Source organism: Cuculus canorus, chromosome 4, assembly GCF_017976375.1.
Source record: "Cuculus canorus isolate bCucCan1 chromosome 4, bCucCan1.pri, whole genome shotgun sequence".
NCBI lineage: Eukaryota > Metazoa > Chordata > Aves > Cuculiformes > Cuculidae > Cuculus > Cuculus canorus.
This window is the reverse complement of record NC_071404.1, coordinates 29,382,280-29,398,834: the sequence shown is the minus strand read 5'-3', so window position 1 is coordinate 29,398,834 and position 16,555 is coordinate 29,382,280. Positions and strand designations below refer to the sequence as shown.

The following is a 16,555-nucleotide window of genomic DNA, read 5'->3' as shown; positions in this document are numbered from 1 at the left end:
TAGCATACACTTTAGCAGCAAATATGTATTTATGCTTTCTGGACTGACAGAGACCATGTAATTGATAACCTTACAGACTGTATGTACAGAATGCATGCAAGTCTTGTTTGTCTTCCCTACATTTTATTCTCGTCTCTACCTGCTCAGCTCTTTCTTTTCTATGGCATTATTCTATGGATTTATTTGACTACATTTCAAATTCAGCTATGTCCTCCTTAAAGCAGTGGGCATTGCACCAGGCAGCAGAGACCCCTGTCCCCTAAAATCACACTAGGTAATAGCACTAATAACCAAATCCTGGCATTGTTTTGTCATGACCTTGGCAAGTACCATCAGACATAGAGGGTTTAAGTGATTTTGCACATTAAAGAAGTCCACAGATGGTAAAGTAATAATGCCTGGCTGCTAAGGAAAGAGGCAAATGTCACCTGGTTCTTACATTAGCAGCCAGTGAATCTTTGAGCAAATATTATACACCTACCATCCTGGCAGCAGGTGAATATTTGTGGGTCCTAGGGGACTAATATAGTATTACTATAAAATCCTGCAGTGAAACACAGCAAAGGCATTATTTGACAAACACATTTTTTAAAAATCTAGATGTATTGGTCTTTAAGATAAAGTTATTTATACTTCTACAGGGCTATCAGTTCCTTCTTAGACAACAACAGAGTCTCTGAATAAAGCTTGTAATAGTTGCTTTATGTAGATTTGGAATAGCAAAAGGATTTTCAAGCTCTTCAACCATTCCTAGGTACATCACTAACAGTAAGTGGATTAAGTACTAGAAACTGACTTCTATTGCTGGGTAACTAATGCAATTAATTTGGGTGGGTTTTTTTCCTGCTTAGTTAAAAAAGAAACAAAGAAGGTATTAACGTAGTTAGAGCAATAGGGAAGTGTAAGACTCTAACCTTACCACTCTCACCATCCCCTATTCTTTCTTTCAGCTGAGCTTTGACTCAGCATAACTTTGGTAACGTGAAATAAGGAGGGAGAAGATTTCAGTTCTCTTACCATAAAGTCTTGTGTTAATCATTATCGTGAGGACAAGCTATCTTCTTGACACCAGTCTCTGTTCTCCAAAGCACTGACATGGACAGGCTTCTTTTGTCTTCCATGCTGTGACTTACCACAGTACTTGACAAGAAAAGCTCAGGAAAAAAGCCCTTCCATTGATACTCTTCTTTGTGTCACCTCTGTGATTCTTATAATTCTGGCCTTGAAATTATTTAGCCTTGACATGCATCACAGTAATAAATGCCTGACCACTTTTGGCACAGTTAGTCACATACAGGCTTTTTCTGGAAGATAAAACAAGTTGCTAGACTGTACAAGGTAAGTGAAATACAATTTCTGGAACGACAGTTTACAAATATTAAATCCAATCTCAGTCAAGTGTTTTTCTCTATCACTTTCAACTGCAACTGAGTCATTTGCATAAATTCATACCCTATGAAACAAATTATTTAATATTTTAACCCCAAGATTAACAAGTAATTTTGCCTTCAGGATAATTGGTTGTGGAAAGAAGCACCACAAAAAGAGAAGACAAGTCTAGGTGTCTAATATAGTGGGACCTCGGCCCTATTTTGCATTTTCAAAACATTCTGCGGGTGTATGAAGAGGCAGATTCATCAGAATATAAAGTTAACTTTAGGACCTTTAATTAGACCGTTTTGTTTCAGGTATCTGTACAGCTACAAAGAAATTGTATTACGAAGAAATACATCTGGAAGTCTTGGCTTCAGCATTGTAGGAGGTTATGAAGAACATACTGGGAACAAACCATTCTTTATCAAATCCATTGTTGGGGGAACACCAGCGTATAATGATGGCAGAATTAGGTAATGGTCACTAACTAATGAAAAATAGCATTTGATTATGTCTTTCATCTAGTTCATTTGTGGTGATTTTTTTTTTTTTTAAAAAACCCAACTTGTTAGTTTTCATGAAGACAGTGTAGACAGGGGAAAAAGGACTCATTGATACGGAACTAACTCTAGTCTATCTGGAAATAGGACATAAGCGTCCTGAAATTCAACAGATTTGCCTTCATGGTAGAATGCTTTCAGATGTCTAGCAATCACTAGTACATGAATAAGTAAAGAGAAGTCAGTTTGATCTCTGGGGTGGTACAAAGCATGTCAGCACAGAGCAGCTTTCTCACATCACCAGCTCAGAAAAACCCAACCAGCAACCTTCTCTTCAAACACCAATACAGTTTAAGAGAGTAAATGCAGAACCATGGAGCAAGCTTAAGTCAATCAAGAAGTCATAGTTTGTTTAGAACATGTATCACTCCCATCTGAAAGAACTACAATTAGTTAGAAAGTCATAAGGACAAAAAAAGAAGTGTAATATTTTCACCTGCTTTATTTCCTTATTCATGAACAGCAGTTAGTTAGCCACAGAAGAAACAGTAACACTCATTTCTACTTCTTCCTCCTGACTCGAGGACATGCTTTGGCTTTTGCAAACATTGAAGACAAGAAGCCACCTTGTTTAATTGTTCTCTTGTATTTGGTTTTTCAGATGTGGTGACATCCTCTTGGCTGTCAATGGCAGGAACACATCAGGAATGATGCATGCCAGCTTGGCAAGGATGCTCAAAGAACTGAAAGGAAAAATTACTCTCACGATTGTGTCCTGGCCTGGCACTCTTTTATAAAAGAAGTCTTCATGGAGAGTATGACAAGTAATTTAACACAGACAAAAAAAGGAACATCAGTCTTTGTGTTTTGGGGAGGTTAAGTATGTGTTTATAAAAGAAAAGGTTTGTGAAATTTCAACCTGCATGTCAAGAAAAGCGAAGTTCAGGCAAAGCAGAGACATGCATCAGAAAAATCACTTCAGAGGAATTTAAGCTACAGACTTAAGTCTTTCCTTCCCTGTGTTCTTAATGTTTTTTTTTGTTGTTTTTCTATATATCTATATATATATTTAATGCGTTGTAATAATATGAAATTTAAGGAGCAGCTGCTCCTGCTCACCCACTTTATTTTGATTTACAAAAAAGAAATCCTTGACTGACTTACTTATGGAAAAATTTATTGCAATTTTTCTAGTCGCAAAAATCAGGTGAAAGTTTTTATCCAACACAGTAATGGCACTTTGATTATGTGTACCTTTTCATTGTCAGCATGAAGCTGGTATTTTCAAGACTTTCAAGTAATGTTTGTTAGTCTGTAAAACTGTGAATTAAATTTCTAAAATAATTAAAAATAACTGTAACTGTGTACTTGTGCAGACATTATTTTCATCCAAACCCAGACAACTTAGTTTCCCTGGTATATTTTGATTAGTACTATTAATTTTAGGGTTTTTATATAGAATAACTAAGGAAGCACCCAGAACCCTGCTAATACCACTGAATAAGTCTTCTAAATAGCGCCCTGACAGGGCAGTATGGTTTTTGCAGTAAAGCCATGCCAGTCACACTTGATACTGTTCTGGTTGGAGTAAATCTAAAAGTAGTGATGGCCTTGTAATTTTTCTTAAAATAGTTCATTGCCTCTCTCCAAACTACCCAGGTTTCAAAATTTTATTTTCCCTGCACAAGCCAGCAATTCAAAGAGGATGTTTGTTAACATGGTATAGATTAAGGACAGCTGTTTCCCTAGAACAAAGACTAAAATGAACTTTCTCTTAAGCCACTGCAAGGTGGCAGGGATGATTATCCAGCTTAATTCACTCTTACGCACCCGCACACAAACCAGATATAATTACCAAGTGTATGGTCACTACACTCAGTGACCCACCAGCCTAAGCACCTTTCCCAATTTCCCTAATTTTTTTGGCTTCACCTCTGTACACAGTTCTTAAAGAGTCTGCAATTTCTGTGTCTAGTAAAGGATGACCTTTTCAAATACACTCTAAAGAGCTATACTAAACCCACACAGTTCCAGATGCTGGGATATAAAAAAGTGAAAGTACACTATTTCTAAAGTCAGTGAAGGAATGACCTTCCCACTGGCTCATGAAGAAAGGAGACAACTGAATACAAAGAATTAAAGGCCTACATATTATTTAAAGAGCAGAAGCCTCTAGCTGTTAAGATGTTTTCTCACTGTTTCTTATAATATAAAGTAATTCCAGGAATCTTAACATGAAAAAATCTCTCTTTTATTTTCAAGAAAAACAAAGTAACCTTTGATTTCAAACTAACAGAACAAGATTAAGAACAAATTATTTTAATACTCAGAAAAATAACAGGATTTATAGTAATCTATTTCTGGCACTAATATATATGCAAGTAGGCAAAAATCACACAAGCCTATTCCACAGGGGCAGCTTCAGTGTTTTCCTGTTCGGGAGCAGGTTCACCGCTGGCTTCTTTTCCTTCTTTGCTTCTTTTGGATTTTTTGTGTTTGTGCCTTCTGTGGCTGTCCCCTTCTTCACTGTCGTGACGTCGTCTGCTGTTACTAAATGAACAGAGAGGAAAAAAAAATACCTCAAAGAATTGCATGGCACTTCAAGTGCCATTAAATTACCAGAGTACCAAAAAATAGTCTTTGCATTTGTATTTGAAAACTCGCACCTGCTTCTGTTTCGACCCATACGGTACTTGGATGTAAGCACCAAACTGAGTTTTTCATGGAATGGTACATATATCCGCCCATCCTGTACTTTTTGTTGGGAAACAAGTGATTTTTCACATTTGTAATCCATATTCTAATAGTAATACTTCTAATAATGTCACGCCCCTACTGTCATCCCTTAATAGTTCAAAATTCTTATTGACTCTGTTCCCTGGACCTAAACTTTATTTCTAACTTAAAAGGTATCAAGTTAAACGATTTCTATCCAGCAACCATGAGGGTTGTTTTACTTACTAAGAATCACTGTTGAGTTCGTATGTTAATGCTGCTGAATGTGAGCATCACTCCACCTATTATTGTCCCACCATTTTTACCCTTCTATGCCCAAATTCATAATTTCTGTTCACTAAGACTGTTGCATACATCGCTCAATATGCAGTTACTCGGGGCCAACGTTGCTTTTTGTCTGTCCACAGTTTATATGGCAGACTTGTTCCAATAGTACATCTAAGTGTTTACAGTCTTTCTGTAAAACTCCGGTTTGTTCAGGGTTCTTTTAAAAGTTTACTTTATTTTTTCAAACTGGTCAAGTCTTTCATATCCTATTAAAAAAATCAAACCTTCGAGATGACTTGTGTCTATTCTCTTCTTTCTCTCTGTGTCTCCTGTCTCTGTGCCGGTCTTCTTTCTCCCTACTTGTTCTGTGGCGATCATAGCTTCTTTCTGCATAGTCTCTGTATCTGTATCGTTCTTCATCACTGAACAAAAAAGAAGACAGTTTCAGGATAGCAACACTAAGCAGTATATATATATATACAAAAAAAATATTCTTACACAGTCTCAAGATAAAGGGAAGGGGAGGGGAGGGGAGGGGAGGGGAGGGGAGGGGAGGGGGAGGGGAGGGGAGGGGAGGGGAGGGGAGGGGAGGGGAGGGGAGGGGAGGGGAGGGGAGGGGAGGGGAGGGGAGGGGAGGGGAGGGGAGGGGAGGGGAGGGGAGGGGAGGGGAGGGAGTTGCAACTCAAACTACTCTATGATTCTATGACTTGGGGCTTGGTTTCAAATTTGAGATTCAGTCCTTTAACGTTAACCCATATTCTGCATTTGCAGTGTTACACAACTATTTAAAAACACTCTAGAAAAGGTTAAGAACATTATCAATACTCCTTTTTAAACCTTATTTTGGCAAACTACTAAGGAACCATGACAGCTTGTAAGCATGCCTGCAAATAAACAACCTTACTGTAAGTAAAGCAAAAAATCAGTTTGCCAATCTCAGTATTTTGGGAGCTTTCAGGAATAGGATTAAATGCCATGTACCCAATGTTATACCAGTGATCTCCTTCCCATTTGTATCTGAGCAAATGTTATCAAAGCCTTACAGGGGCAGCCTTGAAAGCACTATAAACTTTGACTTGTGGAAGAGGGCTCATAATTACCTGTGGACCTCTGGCAAAAAAGCACCAAAACAAGTTCAAGCCATAAAATCTTAATTCTCTACATCTTTGGTTACTTTTTCAAAATAGACTACAAGCTACTAACTTCACAAATCAGGAGAGGCCACTTTGGTAGAGATGTCTAACTGATATTTATATTCAAAACTTTACCCTGTATTCAAAAACCCTTCAAGAACCACAGAAGGATTTAGGCTGGAAGGGATTTCTCAGAGAGTGCTCAGGCTAACCCCCTCCAGAAGGTAAGGTCTAACTCAGAAGCCTGGTGAGGTTTCTTAGGACTTCGTTTAGTCAAGTTTTGAGTATCCCCAAGGCTGGATATTCAACGACCACTCTGACAACCTGTCTTACTCCTTGATCACTCTTTTTGTGTCCCTCCCCCTTGCCTGCCACCTACCTGTGACTTTTAACTATTACCTCTTGTCCTTTCTCTGTGAACCCTGAAGAAAGGGCCTGGATCTATCTTCTCTGTAACCGCTCATTAAGTAGTAGAAAACCACCTTGAAGAATCCTCCTCACCCTTCTACTTTCAAGATAAACCAACACTATCCCCTGCTAACCACCTTGTCAGCACTCCAGTGGACTCTCTAGACCATCATTGTCTTCTTTTTCATACCAAGGGTCCCAAAACTGACACAGTACTTTGCACATGTTGTTGTGTTATCAAGTGCCAAATAAGAGGGGAATAGTGGCATTATCCATCTACAGGCTATACTCTAATGCAGCTCAATGCATCTTGATTTTTATTGCACACGGAGTGCCAAGTCCTCTTCAATTTGTTGTCCACCAGGACACCAAGTCCTTTCCTGTAGATGCTTTCTAGCCAGACAGACCCTTTTCTGCTCTGCTGCATGGGATTATTGAGTTCCAGGACCCTAGAAACATAGTTGTTGTGTTTTGCCTTCCTCCCATCCCAAATTGCTAAGGAAGAAACACAAAATGGTAAGGTATCAATTAAATTTGAAAGTTTACATTTTTTATGGTAGCTAATTGACTTGAAACTATCAAAGCAGAAAACATAGTCTTTCCAAAAAGGATAACATCTTCTCAAGGGGGCAGAGTGAGATACTTTGTATTATGTATGCATAATTTCATCTGAGGACAGCAGGGTAAAGGTAGAATATAAAACAAAGACAGCTGAAGGTTCATTATAAACCCACAATTTGGTTACACTAACAGAATAAAAATAACTCCCATTTTCTTACAATTTTAAGAAATATTGTAACACAAATACAGTTTTTTAATCTGGAAATGAACCACTGAAAACACAGAAAGCAATCATTTCTGAGCAGTAAGAAGCTAAAGATTATGCTTATTCCAAATCTCACCACAGTGTCACTTAAGTTTAAACAAAGGGAATTTAAATAAAAGTAATCCATCTGTGCAGCTGCTAAAATAGTTCACATTATCTCCCTTATAGCTTGTTTCATTGCATTTTCTTAAGTGCACAGAATTTAAAATAAACCTTAAAAAAAATTGCATCTGCATGTTCTGTCTTAAGCCTCTCTCACCTTCTCTGTGACTCCCAAACCAACTTGCACTAGTTAAGGACCTCCTGTTTTCTTACACAGCCATGTGGCAACAGCTTTGCTACAGATGGTGGATAATTTAGTCACATAAAAAAGTTGAGGCCTGCTCTTCCCCCTTCTTTACAGATATCTGGCAGCAGCACAGAGATTTCTCTAGGCCTGGAAGCTATTAAGGTTCATTTCAAGCACCCTTGAATGACCAGGCTTCTTTCTGGCCTTCAATCAAGCTGTCTGAGAAACAGATGTTTAGATTGGTCTTGAGTCCTCAGAAACTGACCCTGGAACACAGTACATGCACATGGGAGAGGACGTCACCACATCTGCATACATGGAAAATCTCCTATCTTGCACTCAGTCTGGGTGTTCAGCAAACAATCATCATGCAAAAAATGTCATCTTCCAACTGAATTAATGCTGACTCCAGGTGCTCCCACTCCCCACAGTGTAAAAACCACTGGTAAAAACAATCTGCCTAACAGCTAAGGCATATATTCAGCAAAAATTGAAGTGTAACAAAAAACACTGAGAAAAGCGTCAGGATGTTTACCACAAAATGCTTAGCAAATAATGAGGAAAGTAAATTTAGATAAATCTGGCAAGCCAACAGACCTTTGCGCTATGGAGTCATAGTGAGCTCAACATTAAATGCTTTGTACTTGTGTGCATGAACACTGAACAGTTGCAACTTTTTTCTTTTTTTTTTTTTCTTTAGCAATTAGCTTTTTGTAGCTTTCAGCCCTCTATCTGCCATTATTCTCATAATCCAACTGAAAATGAAAAAAGTTCTTGACCTTAAAATAATAGTTTTAATAAAGATAGGACAGATTATTATACAGCCAGTGCTAATGACCAAACTAACCATTTTAGCAGCTAATAACATCATTAATTAAGGTCAAATGTTGCACCACATTGCTCTTAGCACTGAACTGGCAATTAAAATGCACTTAGTAGTTCTACAGATATTTATAGAACTACTGATGTCAAAGAGAGCTGGATATCTCACTCACACAGAGGGCTTAAATCATACCTCTAACCTGTAAAGCACTACGACCTGTCTGGATGTATACTGTTGTTTTTACACTTCTGTTTTATGTTTAAAAGTTTAATCATAGTTTCCAAGAGAAAAGAGGGAAGGTGAGAAAGCCACACCCACTAGCTCTTTGGAATATAGAGCTGAATACTAAATTTTAATGTTGAAGTACATTAGGGATGTAGGGTTTTGAGCAGAGTTACAGCATGCTTAAGACACTTCACTAACCTGTTGAACACACTTGGAGTTGGACTGTGATCTCGTTCCCTTTCCCTGTCTCTGGTGCGTTCTCGATCTCTGTCTCTGTCTCGGTCCCGGTCCCGGTCCCGTTCACGATCACGATCCCGATCCCGATCCCGGGATCGTTCTCTCTCACGTTCCCTGTCCTTCTCTCTTCGTGCATAGTAATCCCACTGTTTGCTGCTGTCCATAAGACTAGACCATGAAGGAGCCGAACCTGCAAGGTGCGGAAACGTGACTAAAGAAAAAGACGTGAGTATTAGAAAGAACAAAATCAGATACCATATGAAAATTGCAATACTACTTCTGCATGAAAACACAGATGATTATCGGCCTCGTCTAATGACATTTTCTAATTTTCTCCTTTTACATAAAAGTTAATTCTAAGCAAATTCTGGATTTTTTCCTATGATGCTAATAGAAGCCCCAGCATTCCTTTAAATACTTGTTATGAAGATGTACAGAACCAGGATGTACATCACAAAGACTGCCTAAATCCTTTTGAAAAAAGAAATATTGTGCAAAGATTTGCTGAGAGAATCTGAGTTAATGTGGTCAAATAGTGTTGTGTCAAGGTAGCAATAAAACAAAAACAAGCAGAAAACAAAACTGCCTTTGAAACTCAGGAGCTCCGAAAGTACAGTTAAAAAAAAAAAAACAAGGGAAAAGGATGCTTCCAAATTTATATTTAGATTTCAGTATTTTTGTTTCAACCTTTAAAGTCATTGTATTTAACATGTGTTAGTTACAGTGTTCTCATTCACTAATATATATTGTATACTATGCTTTGTTATACTTTTACGATTACAGAATCTAACTGCAGGTTTGGAAATATCTTCTATAAATTCATTCTGGGAAGAAGAAATACCGTTCCCACTTACGCTTTTTTATACCATTTCTAATGAATACTCAGCACAACCACTATTACCACTAAAATATACTAGTTGCGGAAAATTAACCTGAAAGATGATACCCTTAAGAAGTTAAGAAGAAAGTCAAAACACTGTCTCAAAGCTTTTTGGGTAACCAGCAATGGGAAGAAAGAAGGGACATATTTCTCCATTGCTTTCTGCCAAATCCAATGTAATAAATAACTAAAACTCTTAATGCTCCAATTGTTCTGCCCTGCCCTCCCTCTCCAGAAGCCCAGTGAAAGCCTCCTGGTTAGCGATAGGCAAGCACTGTAGTATTTAACTGGAAACAGCACTCTCTAGCGGACTTACAAGTACAGAGGACTTCTCACTTTCTGCTTATCTGCTTTGCTAGCTAATGATAACAAAGCCTTCAATAAAGCCTTTGTTTTGAGTTCCACTTCATTATCTATAATATGAGAACAATATTCACTTGACTACATGGTGTCACAAAGAGACATTAATAGTACAATTAACAAAAATATCCACTGAGCAATGTAAAGTGCATTACTGATGCCGTATTTAATACTGTTGAGTTATAAAACCAGTGGCTTCTCCTGACAGCAACGTTCAGATTGCCTTGTCTACAATGTCTGGGGTATGCTGGCCCCAGAAAGCTTTGGCAGAAGCTTAAGATAGCAGTTTGCCAAGTGACCAAAGGAGGAATACAAAAGACCTTTCAGCAAGCTTTGGAGCAGGAAAAACTACTTCATTGTTAAAATATATTTGCAATGAAAAGCATTACAATTCCTTAAAAAAGCATTTATATGAGGTTTTGCCTCTAACAAAATGCTTGACACTGTTTCACTTCTGGGCTACAGAGAAAATAAGGAGTTAACAGAAAAAAATACCCTAATACAATAGTATGTTGTTCATTATACTGCCAAAACCTGAAATTATTCTAAGGAAAGCAGCCAGAAATAGCAAAAAACCAGCTGGACTTTGAAGACTGCTAATTTCCTTGACTTGCCAGTATGTCAACAACATACGTATGGTCTACGAGATTTGAATACACTGGCTGCCAGAATGTTCTGATCTGAAGCGTAAACTTAAGTTTAACTTTAAACGTCTACTACAAAATAATTACTAATGTTAGTATAAACTTTTATGATAAATCTTGGTTACTCCCACACATCTGCAGTAATTCTCAGTCAGAATTATGTCATTTCCACTCCAATAACCTAAGATAAACCAGTTATTTGATACTATCCATGTTTTTGTACCTAGAATGTCACCAGTAATTATTCACAACACACAAGAAGCTTACTTGCTGCTATGAATTGGTGCTCTGCATCTACTACTCAGAATGACACAATTTGTCACTTTTACTATTTCTACCTGGAATATTCCAATCATTTCTATAAAAAGAAAAGACATTTCCAAAGTTTAATTCTGATTTCTTTTTAAAACAGGAAGTGAGAGAGCTTTGAACAGGCAATAATTTTGGACACTTAAGTCTTGTTTTGGAGAAGGTTTAAAAATTTAAAGCTGCACGGTGTCACAGTATAAGCCAAACTATTAATACACCTTTGTGCCTCAAAAATACTGATTCTCAAATTGTTTCCGTAACACTAAATTTCTTGTAAGTTCATGAGCCATAAAGAACATTTAGAGCACAGAACAGAGAAATGCTTGAGGAAAAAGCAAACAAGCTTACAATATAAGTTGCTTCACTGGCAGACCAAACGCAATGTCATATACTGACAGCTCAATGACATTCAAAGATTTGATGGCAAAGGTAGCACTGAATTGTGAAAGGATTTAAGAGCAAACTCAAGAAATTGCATAGATGCAGTGGAAGAGCTCAAAACCAAAATACATATTCTTGAAGCTACAAGAATTATTATTTAAGTATCCAACCATCCCAATGGGCTTGCAGGGGGAAACATGTCTGACCATGAGGAAAAGACACCAAGGTATGAGATTAGCAATCTGAATAAGAAGAAAGACTAGTGCCTTAATAAAGATTGGTATTTTTTGCAATGTGTTCCATATGCTCATTCCCCCCCCCATTTTGATTTAGAACAACAACAGCTTAGAGATTCAGTGCTATTATCCAAAGCAACTATTAAATATACTTAGCAGTTCTTTATTAAAATTATTATCTGTATCCTACTGTGCCTCAATTGGTAAAATACTGGCCAGCAATCATATTGTAACACAAAGACTATGACAGTATGATGCTGGCCAGGAAAACATATTTTAGTGAAAGACGAACAGGAGCAATAAATGCCACTGGGATCCTAAAGATCCAAAAATCCTTATGACAGGCACAGCTGATAGACTGACAAATATGAAAGCTTTTGCCACACAGGGATGCAAGATACACTGGCAAGACGGAGGCAGACTGTGCTCCTTGGTCTCCATAACCACACAAAGGTAAATATTGGTTTTTAACCCGGCTAAAGAATTCAAATTCAATGTTATCATGATGACAGCCATATTCTGAATACTGGTACCACAACAATATAAGCATGCCATGACCTCTGAAGGTCAATAGAAAACTTGGAAATATTCTTGTGTCCCTGACAATACCTGACAGAATAGCAAATTCTAACAAAAGAGATTCCAAAGTGAAAAACCTTCTAAATTGAAGACTACTACTAAATGCAATATACATACTAATGACTTTAGGATTGCTTTCCTTACGATACTCTGCATAGCCTTAGATGTTAAAGATTCAGCAAAACGGTCACTTATGTATCTTAGTTGTCTGCCTCAGCTTTACCCTTTTGCTAAAACTTCAGTAACACAGTTCAATCGGTGCCAAAAAAGCAGTTAGCATAAAGCAGCTGTTTCCCACATAAAGAATTCTTGAAAACATAACAAGCTTCCATGCAACAAATATTTGATAACTGATGAGGATCCTTTTAATGTCAACCAAGTACTATTTGTTACTGCTCCCACTTCAAGAAATTACGAGCCATTCAAAAATGTCATTTTGTATCTCCTCTCTAAAGACTAATGAATATTTGAGAGATACGCTATCTGAATGTTTGATCTGTCTTGAAGATTAATTATCCCCAGAACTGGACAGAACTTTCCCTGCAATTTCTTCCCCCCAGCAGCTAGGGTCCAAAGAGTATGGAGACAGAAAAAGTCAGCTGGAAGAAAATGCACTAGCCATGGGGCTGGGTGGCAGATGCAATTAAGACAGGGGCAATGACTGGCAAAATGCGCCGCCAGCAGGTCAAGGGAAGTGATTCATCCCTTCTACTTGTCTGATACTCCTCCTGGAGTACTGCACCCAGCTTTGGGGCTCCAGTGCAAGACAGATAGAGACCTGTTAGAGCAGCTACAGAGGAAGGCCACGAAAAATTATCAAAGCGCTAGAACACGTCTCCAGGGTTGTTCAGTCTGAAGAAGAGAAGGCTCTGGGGAGAACTTATTGTGGCCTTTCAATAATTAAAGGAGGCTTATAAGAAAGATAGAGAGACGCTTTTTACCAGGGCCTGCAGTGACAGGACAAGGGTTTTAACCAGAAATGATTCAGTTTAGAATGGACATAAGGAAGAAACTCTTTACAACAAGAGTGACAAGACACTGGTCCAGAGAAGCTGGGATGCCCCATCATTGGAAGAGTTCAAGGTGAGGTTGGACAGGGCTTTAAGCAACCTGATCTAGTGGAAGGTGGCAGGTGGGAGCTGGACTATTACAGATGATCTTTAAGGATCTTTCCAACTCAAACCATTCTATGATTCCATGTTTCTTTTATCTTCCCAGGGTCAGGTAAGGAAGAAGCTGACATCTTAGTATTGCTATCCCTCTTTTGGCTCAAGAAGCAGAGCTGTCCTAGGTAACAGTTCTAAACTCACTGTAGGTTCTGTAGATTTCCAATTGATTGCACATAATGAGACTTCTGCTCTGGTTCATTCTTACTATAAAACCAGAAAATCATGTTTTTCAGCTTCAGATTTTTTCCATAACACTAACAAAAAAAAAAAAAAAAAAAGAGATTGACTTTTGCAACAGGATAGCTGAAGATTCCAGTATCTTTAGACAGTTTTTCAAAGGAGAGGTAGATCGCTCAGGATTTCTCAGTTACAGGTTTTGATGGTTAAGATTGTGTTGATATCTCAACAGTACTCGTTCTCCTGCTTCTAATCCCACTAGTTCTTGGAAAATACGCCGTGACTTGTGGTCCATATTACAGTCTATTTTTTTTTAAATCACAGTTCTGCAAAAGCAACGTGGACAGATACCCAGCATACAAATAAGTAAGCAAAACAATAGTATTTACCAATAGTTTTTGAATTTGCAAAAGCACGTATCTATTTAGAATAGTAAGCAATGAGTTTTCATAACCATTTACTAAAAGAACCCACTTAGACTCTTAGCTAAAATCCTGAAAAGTATATTAAATAATTCGATACAGCACTAGTCAAAATTTTCAAAGCCAGCAAACTTACTCACCACTGCCATATGAAAATGCACGAACAGAACGACCATCATAGCCAGAAGAATGCCCACTGTTAAAAAGAAAATACATGTAAAAATCCAGTTTTACCAAAGCTACCTCCATCAATAAATATATATTTTTAATATTATTCCCCTAAAGTCTTACCACCATACAGACTACAATAAAGTGCTTGTTATAAATGGATATGTCCTCCGATTTGAGCTTTACTAATTAAGAAAGCTGTCCATTAACACAACTATGTGTATTTCATGTATACAGGAACTGAAAATAGCATTCTCTCTTTTTCTGTAAAATCCTAAGACTTTTCTGCACAGCTACTGAACTTATTCTCCAACTGCTTGAAAATTGCATGAATGAAGTCATTCTCATTCTTTCTGTTATAAAGTAGATATATGAGCATATCTAAGAACAGGTGGACTTCAAATGTGTAGTTCTATAAATAAACTGTTAAATTAGCTACACATTTTCTAGGCTGACTTCTTTCAGTGGCAGCCAACTCAAGGAGGTAAAAACCAGAAAGGCTAAAAAGTATTATATGTGCACAGGACGTAATTCATACACATAGTATTATCTCATGACTTTCAGCACTTCCTACATAACCTGAATAAATTATCTTTGCAGTATTTCACCTATTATTTCTGGGTTTGAAGGCACTTTAACATTAAGAATTAAGGTTTAGGTTAGCTTAGTTTACAAATAAAACAAACCCAATGAAAATGAAAGGCCAACACAATATCTTAACATATAAAGGTACGAGATTTATTTCCCAGTTTCCACAATAAACTTGATTTTTTTCCACATTGTATTTCAGAAACTATATATTCACTACAAGTAAATACAATGACCACTGCTTAACAGTCAGAAGCAGCAGTCACTCAAAGCAACTGTTAGTAATATATTACTGTTAGTAATAAATTTACTTCCATGTGTATTAAATGCATTCAGTTAGGGTTTTTTTCTGAATTAAATCAGATGAGGTTTTTCTTAGAGATTTACAATTATTATCCTGTAGCATACATGTTCATAGAATTTTCAACTTCAAATGAACAGATGTGTGCACTTTCCTTCAGTGAAATCCAAAGGATTGGCAAGAGGTTTGCACCACCATAGAATGGTTTGGGTTGGAAGGGACCTTAAAAATCATCCAGTTCCAACCCCCTGCCATGGGCAGGGATACCTTCCACTGTATTAGTGTGTGTGTGTGCATATACACGTATATAAAAATGTATTGAAAAATAAGCCTATGAAAGCTGAATACTTGTAACAAACAAAGTAGAATACAAGTTTATATTCCATGGAACTCTGGCATTTCCTATAGTTTATGAGGGCTTGAATCTGTGGCCAAATTGTTTACTTGTGTTTATAGAAAAAGATACAGTAGCTGATAACTACATAGTTCACTTAAATAAGCCTTCAGACTACTAAAGAATACTTTAACAATCATTGCCTTGACTTTGTTCTTAAGTCTTGGCATTGATATAGTGTCGTAACTCAACTAAACTAGTAAGTGGTTAAGCAACCTACTCAAAATAATATTTAGTGTTAGACAGGTGAGACTAGTAACAGCTCTGTAAAAATAATGTAAAAATCTGAAACTGTCTTCCCACTCCATAAAACAGTGAGTAGTGAAAGAGTCCTATCTAATTTACTTCAGTTACAGAATACTACTATATTACTTTATGAGATTTCAAACAGATAATCACCTTTCTATTGTGGGTATGAGGGAAGGTGGAGGACCGCCGGGTGGTGGTGGAAAGCCTGTAATAATACATTAAGTGAGAGGGGAAAAAAGAAATTTAAAAAACAGACCATAAACACATAAAAGAACCAGGCTACACATGCAATGGCAAATTTGTTTCTTACTGTGTAAACGGGTTTAATTTTCTAAAACTGAGAACTACTTTCCAGCTTAACAAAGGCCAAGTATTAAACGTATATTATGAATGCTTCAAATCAAATACTATATCATTCTTAAAAATACAACAATTTCAAAGCATAGGAAAATTCCCGAGTATCTAACAATACATAATAAACAGTAATCACAACTATGTTTTGCATAGCTGAAATCAAAGAATGGAAAGAAAAGGAGGAAGCACACATCTAAGAAACAGGATGATTAGGTCCCTTGATGAACAGCGTTTTCATACATTTTCTTTTCTGCCTGGGATCAAAATAACTGAGCCTACATCTATACATATAGTTTTGTATTCATGAACTTTTCTCTCTACAACTAATAGGAAGTTGACAGTTGCACATTAGTTAAGTATTCATTTCTTAATCAAACGCGGAAAAAAAATTCTAAGCAAGTCTACCTGGTGGTGGCACTGTTATTGGTATACCTAAAAAGACAACAAACAATATATTAGATATAATAATAAGCTTATGTTGATTACCTATAGATCTACAGTCAGATTGTGTTATCACCATACACAT

At 37.2% G+C, this 16,555-nt stretch overlaps 2 protein-coding genes across 14 annotated transcripts in view; one reads left to right on the top strand and one right to left on the bottom strand.

Annotated features, from left to right (window-relative positions):
* The window catches only part of LNX1 (ligand of numb-protein X 1), a 157,330-nt gene extending 153,378 nt beyond the window's left edge, over positions 1 to 3,952 (top strand). For all 8 annotated transcript variants that reach the window (XM_054065987.1, XM_054065990.1, XM_054065988.1 and 5 more), the window contains 2 exons: positions 1,689 to 1,847; positions 2,536 to 3,952. In XM_054065987.1, the coding sequence (XP_053921962.1) occupies positions 1,689 to 1,847; positions 2,536 to 2,671 (295 nt within the window). In that variant the 3' untranslated portion in view covers positions 2,672 to 3,952. The remainder of the gene's footprint in view (positions 1 to 1,688; positions 1,848 to 2,535) is intronic.
* Positions 3,953 to 4,103: 151 nt separating this feature from the next.
* FIP1L1 (factor interacting with PAPOLA and CPSF1) overlaps positions 4,104 to 16,555 on the bottom strand; it is a 43,467-nt gene continuing 31,015 nt past the window's right edge. For 5 of the 6 annotated variants that reach the window (XM_054066001.1, XM_054065996.1, XM_054065999.1 and 2 more), the window contains 6 exons: positions 16,435 to 16,461; positions 15,826 to 15,880; positions 14,116 to 14,171; positions 8,780 to 9,029; positions 5,162 to 5,299; positions 4,104 to 4,424 (listed from right to left, as the gene is read on the bottom strand). In XM_054066001.1, the coding sequence (XP_053921976.1) occupies positions 4,277 to 4,424; positions 5,162 to 5,299; positions 8,780 to 9,029; positions 14,116 to 14,171; positions 15,826 to 15,880; positions 16,435 to 16,461 (674 nt within the window). In that variant the 3' untranslated portion in view covers positions 4,104 to 4,276. The remainder of the gene's footprint in view (positions 4,425 to 5,161; positions 5,300 to 8,779; positions 9,030 to 14,115; positions 14,172 to 15,825; positions 15,881 to 16,434; positions 16,462 to 16,555) is intronic. The other variant, XM_054065998.1, reaches the window with a different exon arrangement.